This window comes from Rutidosis leptorrhynchoides, chromosome 11 (genome assembly GCF_046630445.1).
Source record: "Rutidosis leptorrhynchoides isolate AG116_Rl617_1_P2 chromosome 11, CSIRO_AGI_Rlap_v1, whole genome shotgun sequence".
Classification (NCBI taxonomy): Eukaryota; Viridiplantae; Streptophyta; class Magnoliopsida; order Asterales; family Asteraceae; genus Rutidosis; species Rutidosis leptorrhynchoides.
Genome location: NC_092343.1, coordinates 45,942,387 through 45,963,689, shown reverse-complemented (window position 1 = coordinate 45,963,689; position 21,303 = coordinate 45,942,387). Strand labels below are relative to the sequence as shown.

At 36.0% G+C, this 21,303-nt stretch overlaps 2 protein-coding genes and 1 pseudogene across 2 annotated transcripts; 1 reads left to right on the top strand and 2 right to left on the bottom strand.

The window, feature by feature from the left end:
• Positions 1 to 273: 273 nt before the first annotated feature.
• On the bottom strand, positions 274 to 1,069 carry LOC139874528 (ATP-dependent DNA helicase pfh1-like). The gene is made up of 2 exons (XM_071861950.1): positions 795 to 1,069; positions 274 to 673 (listed from the first exon to the last, which is right to left on the bottom strand). The coding sequence occupies exons 1-2, from the start codon at positions 1,067 to 1,069 to the stop codon at positions 274 to 276; spliced, it is 675 nt and encodes a 224-aa protein (XP_071718051.1).
• Positions 1,070 to 1,698: 629 nt separating this feature from the next.
• LOC139874527 (uncharacterized) lies at positions 1,699 to 5,244 on the bottom strand. The gene is made up of 3 exons (XM_071861949.1): positions 4,171 to 5,244; positions 4,036 to 4,063; positions 1,699 to 2,252 (listed from the first exon to the last, which is right to left on the bottom strand). Exons 1-3 carry the CDS (start codon positions 5,242 to 5,244, stop codon positions 1,699 to 1,701), a joined length of 1,656 nt encoding a protein of 551 aa, XP_071718050.1.
• Positions 5,245 to 6,339: 1,095 nt separating this feature from the next.
• The window catches only part of LOC139874526 (ent-copalyl diphosphate synthase 1-like), a 48,372-nt pseudogene continuing 33,408 nt past the window's right edge, over positions 6,340 to 21,303 (top strand).

Here is a 21,303-nt window from a genome sequence, read left to right as displayed (position 1 = left end):
TTCACATAACACATAATAATTAATATATTATTACAAAAATAATAATATAGGTCATAGAAATGACGTGGCATGAATAACAATTAACGGACGTTAAATAATAAATGGTAAAAGATACGGAAAAAGTAGGGTCGTGACATGAATGGATCTTCAATATCTTGCTCTCCTCTGTTTCCGTTTCCTACATCGAGTAACCACTTAGAAAACTGTTCGATGCTGTTTCTTGAGCTCGTTGATGTGCTTTCATGTTGCAACCTCATATGTTTTCTGTTAGTTCTATAACTTTAAAGTAAGACCATAATTAAGAGCAACAATCGATAAACTAACGATTTCTGGTTTCGAACCCTTTTTTTTAACTAGCATAGTTTGCCTGAAGTCTCCTCCGAGTATGATTGATTTACCTCCAAATGGTAAAGATTCACAATCAAGGATATCTCTTAAAGTTCTATCAAGTGATTCAAAACATTTTTTGTCGTTCATCGGAGCCTCATCCCATACTATCAAGTCTGTTTCCTTGAGTAAATTACCTAGATGGGTGTTCTTTTTTATGTTGCAAACTGTTTCATCGGTTAAATCAATAGGTAATTTGAATCTTGAGTGCGCAGTTCTGCCAGCAAGTAGTAACAACGATGAGATACCAGAAGAAGCGACTGCTAGGACAATTTTCCCTTCAGATCTTAAGTATGTAATAATGCATCTCCATAGAAATGTCTTGCATGTGCCACCGAAACCATATACGAAAATTAATTCTTGTTTTTTTTTTAACTGATGCATTAACTATTAAATCATAAACAAACTTTTGTTTCTCGTTCATTTTCGAAATTAGCACTTCAAATTCATTTCGCAGCGCCTGACGATCATAATTGCGTTCCTCCGTTATTAGTCTGTTGTTCAGCTCACGCAGTAGATTTTCTGACAGTGGAGGCAAACCGAAATCTGTTATAGACTTGTTATAACTATTTAATATCACTTCAATCTCACATAAGACATACTGTCTTAATTCTGTATCATTGACATGTAAATTGTCGATGTGTAAAGAAGCTGCAGACCTTAAAGGAATATCGTCAGCCATATGTTCCCAATTTTCATTCCATAATCGAAGTGGACTCGTAACTTCACAAAACATAAGCATGTGAACGAACAATGATCGGAGTTGTGCACTTGTAGCAGATGCACTTTCTTCCTGTAGTGCTGTTGTTCATTCCTTGTCATTACCTAACAAACCAAGACCTTCACAGGCTGAACGATAATTCGAATGTTGTGTTCCGCCTACAACTCTTATTTCTTCAAACATCTTACAACCCCTTTGGTGACACAACAACATTCTTAAATAAAAAACTTCACCAGTAGTTGGATGCATATATGTTAGCCTTCCTACTAACGGCTTATTCAGATTCCGCCTGCAAGTCTAACATTTATCCTTATCTGACCAAACAAACTCCTTTGGAAAGTCAAGATAGGTCAAATGACGACCTTCTGAATATCTTCTATAATACTCCAACCATTCGGTCAACGTAGTTTTCTTACAATAATTGTTGTTTACTATAGATTCCAACCGTTGTTGTGAGCGAAAACGTAAGAGATGTTGGTGCTCTAAGTGAACAGCCAAAAGTTGTACCGCTGTTCCCTATGATGTATCAAAAACCCGTACATTCTCCAACAAGCCTCGTAAGGACAGATAAATCGACCATCAATGAAATTCTAGATTTCATCTACCCTTCTTGGCCGATTTTCTATTTCTGCCTGCCGTTGACCAATATCACGCGAAACATGCATCAGTATCCTATCAGTTCCCTTCGATATATACTTAAACAAATACTTAATCAGCATCGTCCACCCACAATATTCAACGTTTATGTGAGCATGAAAGATAAGACAAAGATTACGATTATAGGGGACCGCATAACTGTTATCTAAATCGACACCACCTTTCTTAGTCATCACACCAGTATTTCTTCTTCGATACTGTGCATATCCATTTTTATCAAAATAGGTATTCATATTCAACGACTTTGGAAACTTTTTCGTACAAACAAAATGGTCCACACATGGAGCTGATACATTAATAGCTCCACATGGACCGTGAATCATAAATTCTGAAACTACTTTGTAACCAAGAGGATCGATCGTTGGGTCAGGTAATTCAGCCAATATATAATCATCAATATTACATAAGCTTAGCGTAAGAAATTCAGTCCACAATAAGGTGTGAAAGTGAGGCGTTCCACGTTTCTGAAACTCAATATTGTATAAAACTGCATTTAAAAAAGACAAAATTGATGAAATAGTCCCTGTGGTTTGTACCAAAATGCTAGTTTCATCCCTGTGCTTTTTTTTAATGGATTTGGTCCCGGTGGTTTGTAAAAGTTGCTGATTTAGTCCCTCTGACTGACGACCGTCAAAAAAGGCCATTAACTCCAGTCATGTGCCAGACATGTGAGGGTATTTTCGTCAGTTTCTTTCATTTATTAGTAAAATTGCTGAAATGGTCCCTGTGGTTTGTACCAAATTTGCTGAATTGGTCCCTGTGGTTTGTACCAAGATTGCTGAATTTGTTGAATCTTCATCTTCTCCAATTTTTGTTAAATCTTGTCTTCCCCAATTCGTTAATCTAAAACCAACACCAATTTGTATGGCTAAATGTCATTATTAGAGCACAATTACATGCACAAATAATCAGATCTAATAATCTTCCAGACGGTGACAGATTTACAGTGGAGGTGGTGACAGTACCGGTGAATTTTATGGTGGTTCATGGCGGAGGAATGGCGGAAGTGCCCAAAAATACAAAATTAACACACGAAGCTATGCAGAAAGATGCGTTGGACCAAATTTAACACATCTACGTTTTTATTTTTTCGAAACACGAAAAGAATCGATCTAAACATCTCGATTTCGGTCAATATTTTTCGAACTAAATCAGATTCAGTTTATTCAATCTCAGATTCAGTTTACATAATTCACAAAAGTCACTTAATCAGATTCAAGCTACCTCCTACAGTAATCGTATGAATGTTCATAGCTCATAAAATCCAAATCTTCAAATATTGAGTGTTAACTTTAATTGATTACCACAACATGATTCTAATACAATTCCTAAACCTCATCGATCACAACTTCAGTTCTACAACAACATATTTGAGCAAATTGATCTCGAGTTCGTCGTTCTTCAGAAAGTCATGGTGACTTAAGCTCCGGATCGTTTCAGAATGAAATCGAGAAAAGTAAAAGTGCAGAGTTGTTTATTTTCATCTCATGAAGGTGTATGAACAATCTCAGATCTCAATTTGATGTATCGAATTTGAATTTTGGAGTCAAAGATTCGTATAAAAAGTCAATCGAATCTTCATCCTTCAAATTCGTAGTTTCTGTTATGACTCAAGTCTGGATGATGATTTTCGAGTGTTTGTGGATACATTTGCAACCACTTTTGTGAAGGATTCATATGCTAAAGAACATCAGATCTTGTTTTTTAATTTTGAAGTTCATAAAGAAGGATACGAGCTGTTCTTGATCGAATTCAGGAATTTCATGGTGTTTTGATGGAAGTTGCTTCACAACACATCTTAGTCGCTGCATATAGATGAGGTTTCAATTGATTTTCGAGCTCAATTTACTATGAATCCAGATTTTGATTTTGTGTTCTTATGAAAGTGACGACCTGCTCAATTTGAAAACCACGAGGACCAATTCAGCAACTTTGTTACAAACCACAGGGACCATTTTAGCAATATTGGAAATAAATGAAAGAAACGGACGAAAATACCCTCACATGTCTGGCACATGACTGGAGTTAACGGCATTTTTTGAAGACCGTCGGTCAGAGGGACTAAATCAGCAACTTTTACAAACCACCGGGACCAAATCCATCAAAAAAAAGCACAGGGACTAAACCAGCGTTTTGGTACAAACCACAGGGACTATTTCAGCAATTTTGTCTTAAAAAAACATGAAATTGAATTACAAACTTGTATATAATCATAATTGAAACATAACATAAAACATTTAAAAAGTTGAGGAAAACAAAATATAAAATACCTGCAATTACACGACCAAATGGGCTCTCCTGCTTCCGGTAGTTAACAAATTTATTAACTTTAAGCTCAAATATACGCGTCACAATATCGGCTTAGCAGTAGTAAAATGAGAAAATACAGCTAGATATCGACGTACCTCTGGCCACTTCGAGTTACATGTAAATGTAATAAAGAACTTCGGATTTCCATGAACTCTACAAATCGCTAAAGCGTCAAGGTAGTGACTATACATATATCTTGGACTTCCAGTGAAGGAAGCTGGAAGAATAACACGACTACCCACATTAGAACCCATTTGGTCACCTCTATTAATAGCATCATGTAAGCCACACAGATACTCATTTCTTATGTTACTTTGATTGTTCCTTATATAGTCTATTCTTTCTAACTCAATACTGTAATAAGCTGTAACTATATATTGTTGGAATAACCTACCCGACCTCGTTAGCGAACTACCAGTACCAGCTCTGTCACGAATTTGATAACTATAATACATATTCATAGTCATTCGCTTGCTACAACCTCTAATCGACCGACCGGTCTCTCGTAAATCCAATCCGGGATGATAGTACACAAAGAGTAATGGGAACTGTAGTGCCATGTATAATTGATGCAACTTATTGATCCTTTGAGGAGTCCTACTACGTAGCTCAACTATCACATCATAATCTCCTTCAATTCTAACATTTTCCCCATACACAATTGCCCCTACTGCATTAGAAGTAGGTAATTCATATTGCCTACTACCTGTGACACTAAAAAGCATAATCTTGAAATTAGGAACATCTGCCTCAACATATCTATCCCTTGCAGTCCTAAACAACTTAACTAACTGATTATGTGTATCCAATATATCAATTAACTGTCTAACAACCATAGCATCTAAACTACTATCCTCTTGACCACCAAAATGAGACATCCTATTTCGCACTTCATTCTCAGTATCATAAATATATAACTGCAAATACCTAGGCACACTATCTTCTAAAGGACATAATGAACCCATCCAATGATACACCTGTCCTGATATCTTAAAAACGTAAGGACCACGATGACTGTTGACACTATCATCAATTTTCGCTCCATAAGACATCATACTGAACATCTGATTATAAGCGCCAATATTATCCATAAAATGTCCAGACTCTAATAAACGTTTGAATTCCAACGGAATATCACTATCTACAGGCAACACAACTCGACCATCCATACAACACTTATGATAACGTAAACGACGGCTAGCAGAATAGACTTCAATACGCTCGTCAAACCAAAAAAAAACGCATTACAGTACTCACAAACACGATCACAATCGCCTAAGTCTTGGTAATATCTAGTGACACCTGAAACAGTTTAACAAAACAAATTATATCAAACACTCAAAAAAGGTAAATAAAAAATTAAAATAAAAACATTCTAAAGAAGAAACTTACCAAAATTCATATGCATATCACCCATCTGATATTCTTAACTATGAGTAATCGTATCTTCCACAGACCTAACATTAGTAGGTCCTACAAATACTCTTTCAACACCATAACCCGAACGACAATGACTACCAACATCAATATTGACACCCGAATCATCATTCGATAAGTTAGTCGCAACAGAATTACGTAAACGATTAGCACGCTGCAAAGCATCCCTATTGGACTGCTGACGCGCAGTAACAGCAGGAAACAAACTTCCAACACCAACAATATCAGTCGATTCATTAAAAATACTGCCACTACAACTACCTTTTCGACGCTTCCTACTATTAGACATAATATTACTTTTAACTAATTAGGTATAACATCAAAAGACAACATCAATCATTGAAGAACATTTAAGAACAAACCACAAATAACAATGACGAAAGAGACAACAACATAATCAGTAAAGACAAAAAATGTAAAGTGCAGTTAAAAAAAACAAAAAATAATCATCATATACCTTAAACAACAAACATAAAGCAGCAACTACCAACAAAACCTGCAACACAAATGACACAACCATAAATACCCCTAACAGTAAGCAAAAAACAAATGTAACAACAAAGATAAACAAAAAAGTAAAAACACAAAGATATAACAACAATCAAACACATAAAAACCACCATGCAAACAACCAAAACACGACAAACATAAAAAACATACCTTCAAGAGTAAACAGGAAGAGAAAAATATACCAACAGCAACAACACCTGCAATAACCACAAACACATATAAACACCAAAATTTCCAACAATGTACAACATAATCGTCTTCCATCAACAGTAAAATTCCGATTGAAAACACAAACAACAAAAAAACGTCACTTACAGATGCGTAGGACAATCTTCAACAAAGTTGAAATTAACACAAAAAAGGAAGGTAAAACCCTAATCGATAGAGACCAATCGCCAGCAAAAGCAAGAAAGAAAGCAGAAGAAGAAAAGACAGATGAGAAGTAAATGCATGTAATAAACCTAGATAAACCTTCGTTAACTTCTCAAACAAACACATGTCCCACTATCAAGCCACTTTTAACCCACTAACAAAGAATTAGCAACAGTAACAAACGGCGTATAAAAGCCCCTAAACTTAAAGCCAAACGACATAGACCACTTGGGCCAATATAACGTATGAAATTGTTCAATATTTTATTTAAGGTTTGTTAGTGCATGATACAGTAGGTGAAGGTGCCATTATTGAGTATTATTTAATCAAATGCACTGTTAATGTTAAACTGATATAAAACAAAATTGCTAAAATAGTACCCATGTTTTTACATTTTTTCTTAAACAGTCAATCCTGATTATTACTTGCATTATTAGTTACTAAATTCATGTTTTTGTCCCAATTACATCCCTTAACCTAACGACACTTAACAGTACGTTAAGTTCTACACATGCTTTAATTAAACGAATTAAGGTTGTTAAACGAATTTGCAATCTAACGATCGTTAATGAATTTGACGAAGATTAACCTAATTTTAAAAATTTTGAACATGTAATCCTTTTGTTGGGCAAAAATAAAATTGAAATCCTTTTTGAGCTTAGGCAAATTGGGGGTTACCTTGATTGTCAAATTAGGTAACTTAGATTACCTTTTCGGGGCCATTTGCCCTATATTATTTATGAATATGTAAATATATGAGTGTCTAAGCAGATAGTAAGCATTGAAATATGCGGGTACATAGGTTGGTAAGGTTTTTTTGTCTCGTTCTATTTGCTGAATCGTATGTTTATGTTTTGAGCTTAGGTTTGTTAATATTTTTGTCTAGTTCATGTCGTTTTGTTGTATTTTTTGCAAGGTTTCAGTTGAATTTCATTAGGTGAGGTTCGGTTAAAGATAGTTAGTTTGTGTTACTGCTTTCTATATTCGAGCCTCATTGGTTTCATTCTTGTACTATTGGTTGAAGAAGCTTTCTTTTGAAAAAACGTATTCGTTATCTATATGAGTTTTCGTTTTTTTCGGAAAAAAAAAGTAAGCATATATATATATATATATATATATATATATATATATATATATATATATATATATATATATATATATATATACTCTTTTATAGCAAATCACATCTTCATACGGCTTTTGCAAATCACGTTTTCGTACGGGTTTTGCAAATGGCACGTATCATGTCACGTATAAATATAATTATAAACTACTGATTGATAAAAGAGTTGAAAAAGGCAAATATTTTATCATGTCACGTATAAATATAATTATAAACTACCAACGAAGCATTGCTTCAATGGTACCGCGGTTACACTTGTGTACTCGCAGGGCTAGAGGTCTCGGGTTCGAACCTCATCACCCGCTCTAGGAATTGAAACATTATTCCTTGAAGGTGGCCCAAAGGGAAGGTTTTACCGACCCGCTCCGGGACTAAGATCCGGCCCGCCTGCCCCTCGGGATGGTTTAAGGGTCGGATCCTCAGAGTGTGGTTCGGGTTTCCTGCCCGAAAGCGCGCGTGTGTGTGCAAATGATGACTAGGCTTCGGTCCGGACTGATGCAAGCTTGCCTTTAAATATATATATATATATATATATATATATATATATATATATATATATATATATATATATATATATATATATAATTATAAACTACTGATTAATAAAAGAGTTGAAAAAGGCAAAAAAAAAAATAAATAAATTTAGAAAGACAATTTTAACATCATATTAATTACTCTGTATTAATTAATTACAAGATGACATGTTAATATATGTTATCTTAAGCTTTCATCCAGTTATAAATAGTTGGCATTCAACAAACACAGTTTACTTATAATCATGAATACTTTCATCTTACCCTCTTCTTCCATAACTATAGCCGCCACTTTCCACCGTAGTCGGTCATCTCACTCCACCATATTTCCTCCAGCTCAGCGAACCCGAAATCAACTATGTTACTCTCTTACAGGCATTTCCTCTACCTGTTATATGTATATCTTTATATATCTGGTTACGTGTAGCTAGACATGTATAACAAACCAGCTAGGGGGCCTGAGTTCTCTACAAGAGGTTTCATGTTTGAATCCTGGCTAGGACGAATATTTTGTGGTGACCAGGGAAGGGTTGGAAACAACCAGGGTGTAATCCTGTTGGGCTGCGCATATCAGAGTATGGGGTCTGATTACTCGTCCTCCCGAATAGTCCGAACATGGAAAACCTTCTACCTTTGTATCGTAATAAGAATTTTTTTAAACATAGCGAAAGAGGCACAAGAAAAGAACAACAGGTCCGATCGGCCTACAAAACCAAACAGTCCTACGTAACTAGTCATCCATAATACGTAGCATCAAACAAATCTTTGGGCTATAATACATGTTTAATAGAATCACTGGTAAACTAGTTAACCAATCAATTTGAACGAGGACCAGTTGGATTTGTTAAGTTCTTGTTTAATTAATCACTAACACTAACAATGTTTCCTAATTGTAGAAAGTGGTGCAAATGCAATTCGACAAAGTGATTTGCTGCTTGTGGATAAGCATCCAACAATAGAAAAGTATGTCAAATCGATAAAGTTCATATTCAGTTCGTTGGATGATGGAGCCATAAATCCATCAGCTTACGACACCGCTCTGGTTTCACTTATAGAAGATGTAAATAATGGACCAAGTGGTGGTCCTCAGTTTCCATCAAGTCTAGAATGGGTGGTTAACAATCAGCTTCCTGATGGCTCATGGGGTGAAACCTTTATGTTTTCGGCTTTTGAAAGGCTCCTCAATACACTGGCTTGTGTGATTGCACTAACTTATTGGAACATTCATCAGGATAAATGTGAAAGAGGTCAAAGGATTACTACTCCTTCCATTTCATATCGATAGTCATGTTTTGACGTTAGTAATATTTTCTTTCCAACTTTATCTTTAAACTACTTTTTGTGTGTTATTAATAAACCTTTTACCCGTAAAAACATATTCACAAATAAATCCATCCATTGATATAATTAAATTTAATCGAACAATATTTAATACAAACAGAAATAATTAAAGTCAAAATTGAATAGAAAAGATCTACAAAGTCAAAACATGACTATTAATATGGGATGAAGGGAGTACGCTTTCACCCTTTTCATATATTTAGCTCAATCTTATTGTTAGGTTCATAGTATACAGGAATGAAGTTTGTAGAGGAAAACATTAATAAGATTAGAGATGAAAAGGAAGAACACATGACACAAGGTTTCGAAATTCTATTCCCTTCACTCCTTGAGCGCGCACAAAAACTAGGAATCAAAGTGTCAAAGAATAATCCAGTCTTAGAAGAGATTTATACAAAAAAAAGATATAAAGCTCACAAAGTAAGTCCCTTTTTATATTGTTTTTAAAGGTGAAATGTTTCTACTAATCATTTATTAAATGATCGATGTTGGGTTCAAACCCATATCTCACATCAAAATTGATGACGAGCTACTCCCTCTATCATTATCACCAATTGATTCTGATGGGAAAATAGTCACAACGGGCAATCTACAAAGCGGAAACAAACCCGTTTGACAAGCATTTCCCGACCCGTATGAACCCGTGAGGAAACTAACAAACAAGCTATATCAAAACCAACCCAAATCAGTCCCCAAATCTGTTCCAAATCAGTAGCTAAACAATAATCAAGCACACACTAAAACACGAGACTTTTTACGTGGAAAACCCCTCAAAACCGAGAGTAAAAACCACGGGACTCGTAAGCCACTTAAATTCCACTATCATCAACAAAGAGAGCAATACAATAATTATTCTCTAGATCAAATAGAGGCATACAACATCATCATACTCTTGAACAACAATAATCAACAAGTATATGAAACAATTAAAGACAAAAGAAGAATTTCATCACCCAAAATTCTGCTACTGTTTGGCCTGTTGTAACTCGAGCTACAGAACACTTGAGACGAATTCAACGGTTGAAAATGTTTGCACTGATGTCAGGAAGACACAGCCCAAAAATGAAGAAGATTCAACGGTCGGATCTCCGGGGATCGAAGGTTTTCTGGCCTGTTGTCACTGTAGACGGGAATTGGGGTTTTGACTCTTTTTCTTGATCTCTCTTGCAATCTTACGTATGAAGACAGCTGCACAAGTTTGAAATAAAGATTCCCTCCAATGCTTGACCAAGTCAAACAATATTTGGGCCTATTTTTGTTGGGCTTGGGCCATTACTTTCACATAAATGGAAACAAAATAATAAACCCAACAAATCTCCCCCTTTCCAATTATGTGGAAGAGTTCGCCATCCCGGCGATCGAGCAACATACCTTGAGCTTCTCACTTGCTAAAGCCTTTGTGAACATTTCGGAACCATTATCATTGGTATGAACTTTATCAAGTTCAAACAAACCATCTTCAAGACGTTCTCTAATCCAATGATACCGCACATCTATATGTTTTGTCCGCTTATGATACATAGAATTTCTAGCCAAATGAATCGCACTCTCATTATCACAAAGAACCACATATCGTGATTGCTTAAACCCAAGGTCTTGTAGAAACCTTTTCATCCACAATAGTTCTTTGCACGCTTCTGTTGCTGCCATATATTCAGCCTCGGTCGTAGACAATGCAACACACTTTTGCAACCTTGATTGCCATGACACTGCTCCCCCTGCGAAAGTCATCAAATATCCAGAAGTGGATTTCATGTTATCTTTGTTTCCTGCCATATCTGAGTCTGTATAACCAACAAGCATCGGCTCTCCATTTCCAAATGTGATACCCAACTTTGAAGTACCTCGTAAGTATCTCATAATCCATTTAACTGCTTCCCAATGCTTCTTACCCGGATTTGACATAAACCGACTAACAACACCTACCGCATGAGCTATATCAGGCCTAGTACACACCATAGCATACATCAAGCTACCAACCACTAAAGCATATGGAACTTTATCCATCTCCTCAACATCCTCCTTTGAAGTAGGGCAATCTCTATCTGTTAGCTTAAAGTTGTTAGTAAGAGGGGAACTAACCACTTTAGCATTCTCCATGTTGAATCTACTAAGCACCTTTTCAATGTATTGCTCTTGTGATATATGTAACGTCTTAGCACCTCTATCTCTAGAAATACGAATGCCAAGAATCTGTTTTGCTGGCCCTAAGTCTTTCATAGCAAAAGACTTGCTCAATTCTCGCTTCAACTGCGCAATTCTTTTAATATTTTTACCAACAATCAACATATCATCAACGTATAACAACAATATGATGAAATCATCATCACCAAACCTCTGAAAGAAAACACAATGATCTGAAGTTGTCTTTCGGTAGCCTTGCTTTCCTATAACCGACTCAAACTTCTTATACCACTGTCTCGGTGCTTGCTTCAACCCATATAGACTTTTCTGAAGTCTACAAACATAATTTTCTTTACCCTTAACCCGAAAACCTTCAGGTTGCATCATGTAGATTTCCTTATCCAAATCACCGTGAAGAAAAGCAGTCTTGACATCCATCTGTTCAACCTCAAGATCAAGACTAGTAGCTAACCCAAGAACCACTCGAATAGATCCCATCTTCACGACCGGAGATAAAATCTCATCAAAATCAATACCCTTTTTCTGGCTGAATCCTTTAACGACTAACCTAGCTTTGTACCTTGGTTGTGAAGTAAGCTCATCTGTCTTCACTTTGAATACCCATTTGTTTCTCAAAACTCTTTTGCCTTTAGGTAACTTCACCAGGTCATAAGTATTGTTCTCATACAAAGAATTCATCTCATCTTGCATAGCTTCACCCCACTCTTTCTTATGCTCATCTTTCATTGCTTCTGAATAACACTCTGGCTCTCCCCCATCAGTGAGTAATACATACTCATCAGCAGAATATCTAACAGAAGGATGACGGTCTCGAGTAGACCGCCTAAGTGGGACAAATGGGGGCACATCTGGTACTGGAATCTCTACCTGCTCCGGAGCATCACCAACATCAGTACCATGTTCATCATTCTGAACATCATCTCCAACATGTTGTGGAGTAACTGGATCCAAATCAACAAGATCAGCACTAGGTTGAGGAACTGAATCTGTCTTATCAACATCTTTTAACATCTGATCTTCTGTAAACACAACATCTCGGCTTCGTACGAGTTTCTTCTGAACTGGATCATATAACCTGTACCCAAAATCATCTTCACCATAGCCGAGGAATACACATGCCTTAGTCTTCATATCAAGCTTTGACCTCTCATCTTTGGGAACATGAACAAAAGCTTTACATCCAAAAACTCGTAAATGACGGTAAGAAACATCTTTGCCGCTCCAAACCCTGTTAGGAACATCAAAATGCAAAGGAACACAAGGGGTTAGATTAATAATATGAACTGCCGTATTTAAAGCCTCACCCCAAAAGGAATCGGATAACCCTGCATATGAAAGCAAACACCTAACTCTCTCAACCAAAGTTCTGTTCATCCTCTCTGCTAAGCCATTCAACTGAGGTGTCTTTGGTGGAGTCTTTTGATGCCGAATACCATTCTCCTTACAATAAGCATCAAATCTACCAATGTATTCACCGCCATTATCAGTCCGAATACACTTGAGTTTCTTCCCCGTTTGCCTTTCAACTAGTGCATGAAATTTCTTAAACTTCTCAAATACTTGATCTTTTGACTTTAAGGTGTAAACCCACACCTTCCTGGAATGATCATCAATGAATGTAACAAAGTAGGAACATCCACCAAGTGTTCTAGTCTTCATAGGCCCACAAACATCCGAATGAACTAGATCAAGTACGTTCTCCATTCGAAAAGAAGAATGACTCTTAAACACAACTCTGGTCTGTTTCCCAGCCAAACAGTAAGAACACTTACTCAAATCAATACCACTAACACCCGACAACACATTCTTCTTGAACAAGATAGACATCCCCTTTTCACTCATGTGGCCAAGTCTTTTATGCCACAACTCAGTAGAATCAACATTGTCCACTGCGTTAACAATGTTATGGATGATCTTCGGACGCGTGATGTATAATCTTGAGTCTTTCTTGCCTCTTCCCACTATCATAGAACTAAGAGTTAGTTTCCAAATACCATTACCAAAACTGTTATAATAACCATCATCATCAAGAATGCCTGTTGAAATAACATTAAGTCTCATATCTGGAACATGTTTTACATTATGCAAAACTAACTCCATTCCCGTGTCAAATTTCAAACAAACATCTCCAATACCAACGATCTTTGATAACCCGGCATTACCCATCCTAGCAAATCTATAGTCACCTGGAGTGTAAGATGAGAAGTGATCTCTACAAATTCCAACATGACATGTAGCACCACTATCAACAATCCAACTCGTGTCATCATGAGTAAGATTGATCATATCATAATCAATACAAACAAAGAACTCATCTGTGATAGCGTTAACTTCAACCTTATCATCATCACCACCATCACTTTTCTTTTGTTTATTCTTGTCATATGCCTTTTTCTTCTCATTCTTCAACTTTGGACAATACCACTTTGTGTGCCCCTTTTCATGACAATTATAACACTCAACATTAGCAAATTTACCTTTGCGTGAGCTGCTACGATGATTGCCTCTTTTACCCTGACCTCTACTATGACTTCTCCCCCGCGTTTCTGTGACCAAGATATCTGACTGTGAAGAGGAACCTTGTGACTTTCTTCTCATCTCTTCATTCAAAATACTACCCTTAGCCAATTCCATGGTGATAGTACCATTCGGTGCAGAGTTGGACAAAGATGTCCTAAAAGTCTCCCAAGAGTCCGGTAATGTACCAAGTAACCAGAGACCCTGAATTGAAATGTCCCGTTCTTATTGATTAAAAACGTTCCATATTAATTGATTTCGTTGCGAGGTTTTGACCTCTATATGAGACGTTTTTCAAAGACTGCATTCATTTTAAAACAAACCATAACCTTTATTTCATCAATAAAGGTTTAAAAAGCTTTACGTAGATTATCAAATAATGATAATCTAAAATATCCTGTTTACACACGACCATTACATAATGGTTTACAATACAAATATGTTACAACAAAATAAGTTTCTTGAATGCAGTTTTTACACAATATCATACAAACATGGACTCCAAATCTCATCCTTATTTAAGTATGCGACAGCGGAAGCTCTTAATAATCACCTGAGAATAAACATGCTTAAAACGTCAACAAAAATGTTGGTGAGTTATAGGTTTAACCTATATATATCAAATCATAATAATAGACCACAAGATTTCATATTTCAATACACATCCCATACATAGAGATAAAAATCATTCATATGGTGAACACCTGGTAACCGACATTAACAAGATGCATATATAAGAATATCCCCATCATTCCGGGACACCCTTCGGATATGATATAAATTTCGAAGTACTAAAGCATCCGGTACTTTGGATGGGGTTTGTTAGGCCCAATAGATCTATCTTTAGGATTCGCGTCAATTAGGGTGTTTGTTCCCTAATTCTTAGATTACCAGACTTAATAAAAAGGGGCATATTCGATTTCGATAATTCAACCATAGAATGTAGTTTCACGTACTTGTGTCTATTTTGTAAATCATTTATAAAACCTGCATGTATTCTCATCCCAAAAATATTTGATTTTAAAAGTGGGACTATAACTCACCTTCACAGATTTTTTACTTCGTCGGGAAGTAAGACTTGGCCACTGGTTGATTCACGAACCTATAACAATATATACATATATATCAAAGTATGTTCAAAATATATTTACAACACTTTTAATATATTTTGATGTTTTAAGTTTATTAAGTCAGCTGTCCTCGTTAGTAACCTACAACTAGTTGTCCACAGTTAGATGTACAGAAATAAATCGATAAATATTATCTTGAATCAATCCACGACCCAGTGTATACGTATCTCAGTATTGATCACAACTCAAACTATATATATTTTGGAATCAACCTCAACCCTGTATAGCTAACTCCAACATTCACATATAGAGTGTCTATGGTTGTTCCGAAATATATATAGATGTGTCGACATGATAGGTCGAAACATTGTATACGTGTCTATGGTATCTCAAGATTACATAATATACAATACAAGTTGATTAAGTTATGGTTGGAATAGATTTGTTACCAATTTTCACGTAGCTAAAATGAGAAAAATTATCCAATCTTGTTTTACCCATAACTTCTTCATTTTAAATCCGTTTTGAGTGAATCAAATTGCTATGGTTTCATATTGAACTCTATTTTATGAATCTAAGCAGTAAAAGTATAGGTTTATAGTCGGAAAAATAAGTTACAAGTCATTTTTGTAAAGGTAGTCATTTCAGTCGAAAGAACGACGTCTAGATGACCATTTTAGAAAACATACTTCCACTTTGAGTTTAACCATAATTTTTGGATATCGTTTCATGTTCATAATAAAAATCATTTTCTCAGAATAACAACTTTTAAATCAAAGTTTATCATAGTTTTTAATTAACTAACCCAAAACAGCCCGCGGTGTTACTACGACGGCGTAAATCCGGTTTTACGGTGTTTTTCGTGTTTCCAGGTTTTAAATCATTAAGTTAGCATATCATATAGATATAGAACATGTGTTTAGTTGATTTTAAAAGTCAAGTTAGAAGGATTAACTTTTGTTTGCGAACAAGTTTAGAATTAACTAAACTATGTTCTAGTGATTACAAGTTTAAACCTTCGAATAAGATAGATTTATATGTATGAATCGAATGATGTTATGAACATCATTACTACCTTAAGTTCCTTGGATAAACCTACTGGAAAAGAGAAAAATGGATCTAGCTTCAACGGATCCTTGGATGGCTCGAAGTTCTTGAAGCAGAATCATGACACGAAAACAAGTTCAAGTAAGATCATCACTTGAAATAAGATTGTTATAGTTATAGAAATTGAACCAAAGTTTGAATATGATTATTACCTTGTATTAGAATGATAACCTACTGTAAGAAACAAAGATTTCTTGAGGTTGGATGATCACCTTACAAGATTGGAAGTGAGCTAGCAAACTTGAAAGTATTCTTGATTTTATGTAACTAGAACTTGTAGAATTTATGAAGAACACTTAGAACTTGAAGATAGAACTTGAGAGAGATCAATTAGATGAAGAAAATTGAAGAATGAAAGTGTTTGTAGGTGTTTTTGGTCGTTGGTGTATGGATTAGATATAAAGGATATGTAATTTTGTTTTCATGTAAATAAGTCATGAATGATTACTCATATTTTTGTAATTTTATGAGATATTTCATGCTAGTTGCCAAATGATGGTTCCCACATGTGTTAGGTGACTCACATGGGCTGCTAAGAGCTGATCATTGGAGTGTATATACCAATAGTACATACATCTAAAAGCTGTGTATTGTACGAGTACGAATACGGGTGCATACGAGTTGAATTGTTGATGAAACTGAACGAGGATGTAATTGTAAGCATTTTTGTTAAGTAGAAGTATTTTGATAAGTGTCTTGAAGTCTTTCAAAAGTGTATGAATACATAATAAAACACTACATGTATATACATTTTAACTGAGTCGTTAAGTCATCGTTAGTCGTTACATGTAAATGTTGTTTTGAAACCTTTAGGTTAACGATCTTGTTGAATGTTGTTAACCCATTGTTTATTATAACAAATGAGATGTTAAATTATTATATTATCATGATATTATGATATATAATATATCTTAGTATGATGTATATACAGTTAAATGTCGTTACAACGATAATCGTTACATATATGTCTCGTTTCGAAATCATTAAGTTAGTAGTCTTATTTTTACATATGTATTTCATTGTTAATACACTTAATAATATATTTACTTATCATTTAACATAATTAACCAAGTGTATCAATATCTTAATATGATTCATATGTACCTAGTAAGACGTTGTTATAACGATAATCGTTATATATATCGTTTTCGAGTTTCTTAAATTAATAGTCTCATTTTTATGTATATAACTCATTGTTAAAATACCTAATGAGATACATACTTATAATAAAAACATGTTAACTATATATATAACCATATATATGTCATTGTATAGTTTTTACAAGTTTTAACGTTCGTGAATCACCGGTCAACTTGGGTGGTCAATTGTCTATATGAAACATATTTCAATTAATCAAGTCTTAACAAGTTTGATTGCTTAACATGTTGGAAACATTTAATCATGTAAATATCAATCTCAATTAATATATATAAACATGGAAAAGTTCGGGTCACTACAGTACCTACCCGTTAAATAAATTTCGTCCCGAAATTTTAAGCTGTTGATGGTGTTGACGAATCTTCTGGAAATAGATGCGGGTATTTCTTCTTCATCTGATCTTCACGCTCCCAGGTGAACTCGGGTCCTCTACGAGCATTCCATCGAACCTTAACAATTGGTATCTTGTTTTGCTTAAGTCTTTTAACCTCACGATCCATTATTTCGACGGGTTCTTCGATGAATTGAAGTTTTTCGTTGATTTGGATTTCATCTAACGGAATAGTGAGATCTTCTTTAGCAAAACATTTCTTCAAATTCGAGACGTGGAAAGTGTTATGTACAGCCGCGAGTTCTTGAGGTAACTCAATTCGGTAAGCTACTGGTCCGACACGATCAATAATCTTGAATGGTCCAATATACCTTGGATTTAATTTCCCTCGTTTACCAAATCGAACAACGCCTTTCCAAGGTACAACTTTAAGCATGACCATCTCTCCAATTTCAAATTCTATATCTTTTCTTTTAATGTCAGCGTAGCTCTTTTGTCGACTTTGGGCGGTTTTCAACCGTTGTTGAATTTGAATGATCTTCTCGGTAGTTTCTTGTATAATCTCCGGACCCGTAATCTGTCTATCCCCCACTTCACTCCAACAAATCGGAGACCTGCACTTTCTACCATAAAGTGCTTCAAACGGCGCCATCTCAATGCTTGAATGGTAGCTGTTGTTGTAGGAAAATTCTGTTAACGGTAGATGTCGATCCCAACTGTTTCCGAAATCAATAACACATGCTCGTAGCATGTCTTCAAGCGTTTGTATCGTCCTTTCGCTCTGCCCATCAGTTTGTGGATGATAGGCAGTACTCATGTCTAGACGAGTTCCTAATGCTTGCTGTAATGTCTGCCAGAATCTTGAAATAAATCTGCCATCCCTATCAGAGATAATAGAGATTGGTATTCCATGTCTGGAGACGACTTCCTTCAAATACAGTCGTGCTAACTTCTCCATCTTGTCATCTTCTCTTATTGGCAGGAAGTGTGCTGATTTGGTGAGACGATCAACTATTACCCAAATAGTATCAAAACCACTTGCAGTCCTTGGCAATTTAGTGATGAAATCCATGGTAATGTTTTCCCATTTCCATTCCGGGATTTCGGGTTGTTGAAGTAGACCTGATGGTTTCTGATGCTCAGCTTTGACCTTAGAACATGTCAAACATTCTCCTACGTATTTAGCAACATCGGCTTTCATACCCGGCCATCAAAAATGTTTCTTGAGATCCTTGTACATCTTCCCCGTTCCAGGATGTATTGAGTATCTGGTTTTATGAGCTTCTCTAAGTACCATTTCTCTCATATCTCCAAATTTTGGTACCCAAATCCTTTCAGCCCTATACCGGGTTCCGTTTTCCCGAATATTAAGATGCTTCTCCGATCCTTTGGGTATTTCATCCTTTAAATTTCCCTCTTTTAAAACTCCTTGTTGCGCCTCCTTTATTTGAGTAGTAAGGTTATTATGAATCATTATATTCATAGATTTTACTCGAATGGGTTCTCTGTCCTTCCTGCTCAAGGCATCGGCTACCACATTTGCCTTCCCCGGGTGGTAACGAATCTCAAAGTCGTAATCATTCAACAATTCAATCCACCTACGATGCCTCATATTCAGTTGTTTCTGATTAAATATGTGTTGAAGACTTTTGTGGTCGGTATATATAATACTTTTGACCCCATATAAGTAGTGCCTCCAAGTCTTTAATGCAAAAACAACCGCTCCTAATTCCAAATCATGCGTCGTATAATTTTGTTCGTGAATCTTCAATTGTCTAGACGCATAAGCAATCACCTTCGTTCGTTGCATTAATACACAACCGAGACCTTGCTTTGATGCGTCACAATAAATCACAAAATCATCATTCCCTTCAGGTAATGACAATATAGGTGCCGTAGTTAGCTTTTTCTTCAATAACTGAAACGCTTTCTCTTGTTCATCATTCCATTCAAATTTCTTCCCTTTATGCGTTAATGCAGTCAAGGGTTTTGCTATTCTGGAAAAATCTTGGATGAACCTTCTGTAGTAACCAGCTAGTCCTAAAAACTGGCGTATGTGTTTCGGAGTTTTCGGGGTTTCCCACTTTTTAACAGTTTCTATCTTTGCCGGATCCACCTTAATACCTTCTTTGTTCACTATGTGACCGAGGAATTGAACTTCTTCCAACCAAAATGCACACTTTGAAAACTTAGCGTACAATTCTTCCTTCCTCAATACTTCTAACACCTTTCTCAAATGTTCACCGTGTTCTTGGTCATTCTTTGAGTAAATAAGTATGTCATCAATGAAAACAATGACAAACTTGTCAAGGTATGGTCCACACACTCGGTTCATAAGGTCCATGAACACAGCTGGTGCATTAGTTAAACCAAACGGCATGACCATAAACTCGTAATGACCGTAACGTGTTCTGAAAGTAGTCTTTGGAATATCATCTTCTTTCACCCGCATTTGATGATACCCGGAACGTAAGTCAATCTTTGAATAAACAGACGAGCCTTGTAGTTGATCAAATAAGTCGTCGATTCTCGGTAGTGGGTAGCGGTTCTTGATGGTAAGTTTTTTCAACTCTCGGTAGTCGATACACAACCTGAATGTACCATCTTTCTTCTTGACAAACAAAACAGGAGCTCCCCACGGTGATGTGCTTGGTCGAATGAAACCACGCTCTAAAAGTTCTTGTAATTGGCTTTGCAGTTCTTTCATCTCGCTGGGTGCGAGTCTATATGGAGCACGAGCTATTGGTGCAGCTCCTGGTACAAGATCTATTTGAAATTCAACGGATCGATGTGGGGGTAATCCCGGTAATTCTTTCGGAAATACATCGGGAAATTCTTTTGCAATGGAAACATCATTGATGCTCTTTTCTTCAGTTTGTACTTTCTCGACGTGTGCTAGAACAGCATAGCAACCTTTTCTTATTAGTTTTTGTGCCTTCAAATTACTAATAAGATGTAGCTTCGTGTTGCCCTTTTCTCCGTACACCATTAAGGGTTTTCCTTTTTCTCGTATAATGCGAATTGCATTTTTGTAACAGACGATCTCTGCTTTCACTTCTTTCAACCAGTCCATACCGATTATCACATCAAAATTCCCTAACTCTACTGGTATCAAATCAATCTTAAATGTTTCGCTAACCAGTTTAATTTCTCGATTCCGACATATATTATCTGCTGAAATTAATTTACCATTTGCTAATTCGAGTAAAAATTTACTATCCAAAGGCGTCAATGGACAACTTAATTTAGCACAAAAATCTCTACTCATATAGCTTATATCCGCACCCGAATCAAATAAAATGTAAGCAGATTTATTGTCAATAAGAAACGTACCCGTAACAAGCTCCAGGTCTTCCTGTACCTCTGCCGCATTAATATTGAAAACTCTTCCGCGGCCTTGTCCATTCGTGTTCTCCTGGTTCGGGCAGTTTTTAATAATGTGGCCCGGTTTTCCACATTTATAACAAACTACATTGGCATAACTTGCTCCGACACTACTTGCTCCGCCATTACTCGTTCCGACACCATTTGTTCCTTTCGTTCTATTAACCCCTGGTCCGTAGACCTCACACTTCGCCGCGCTA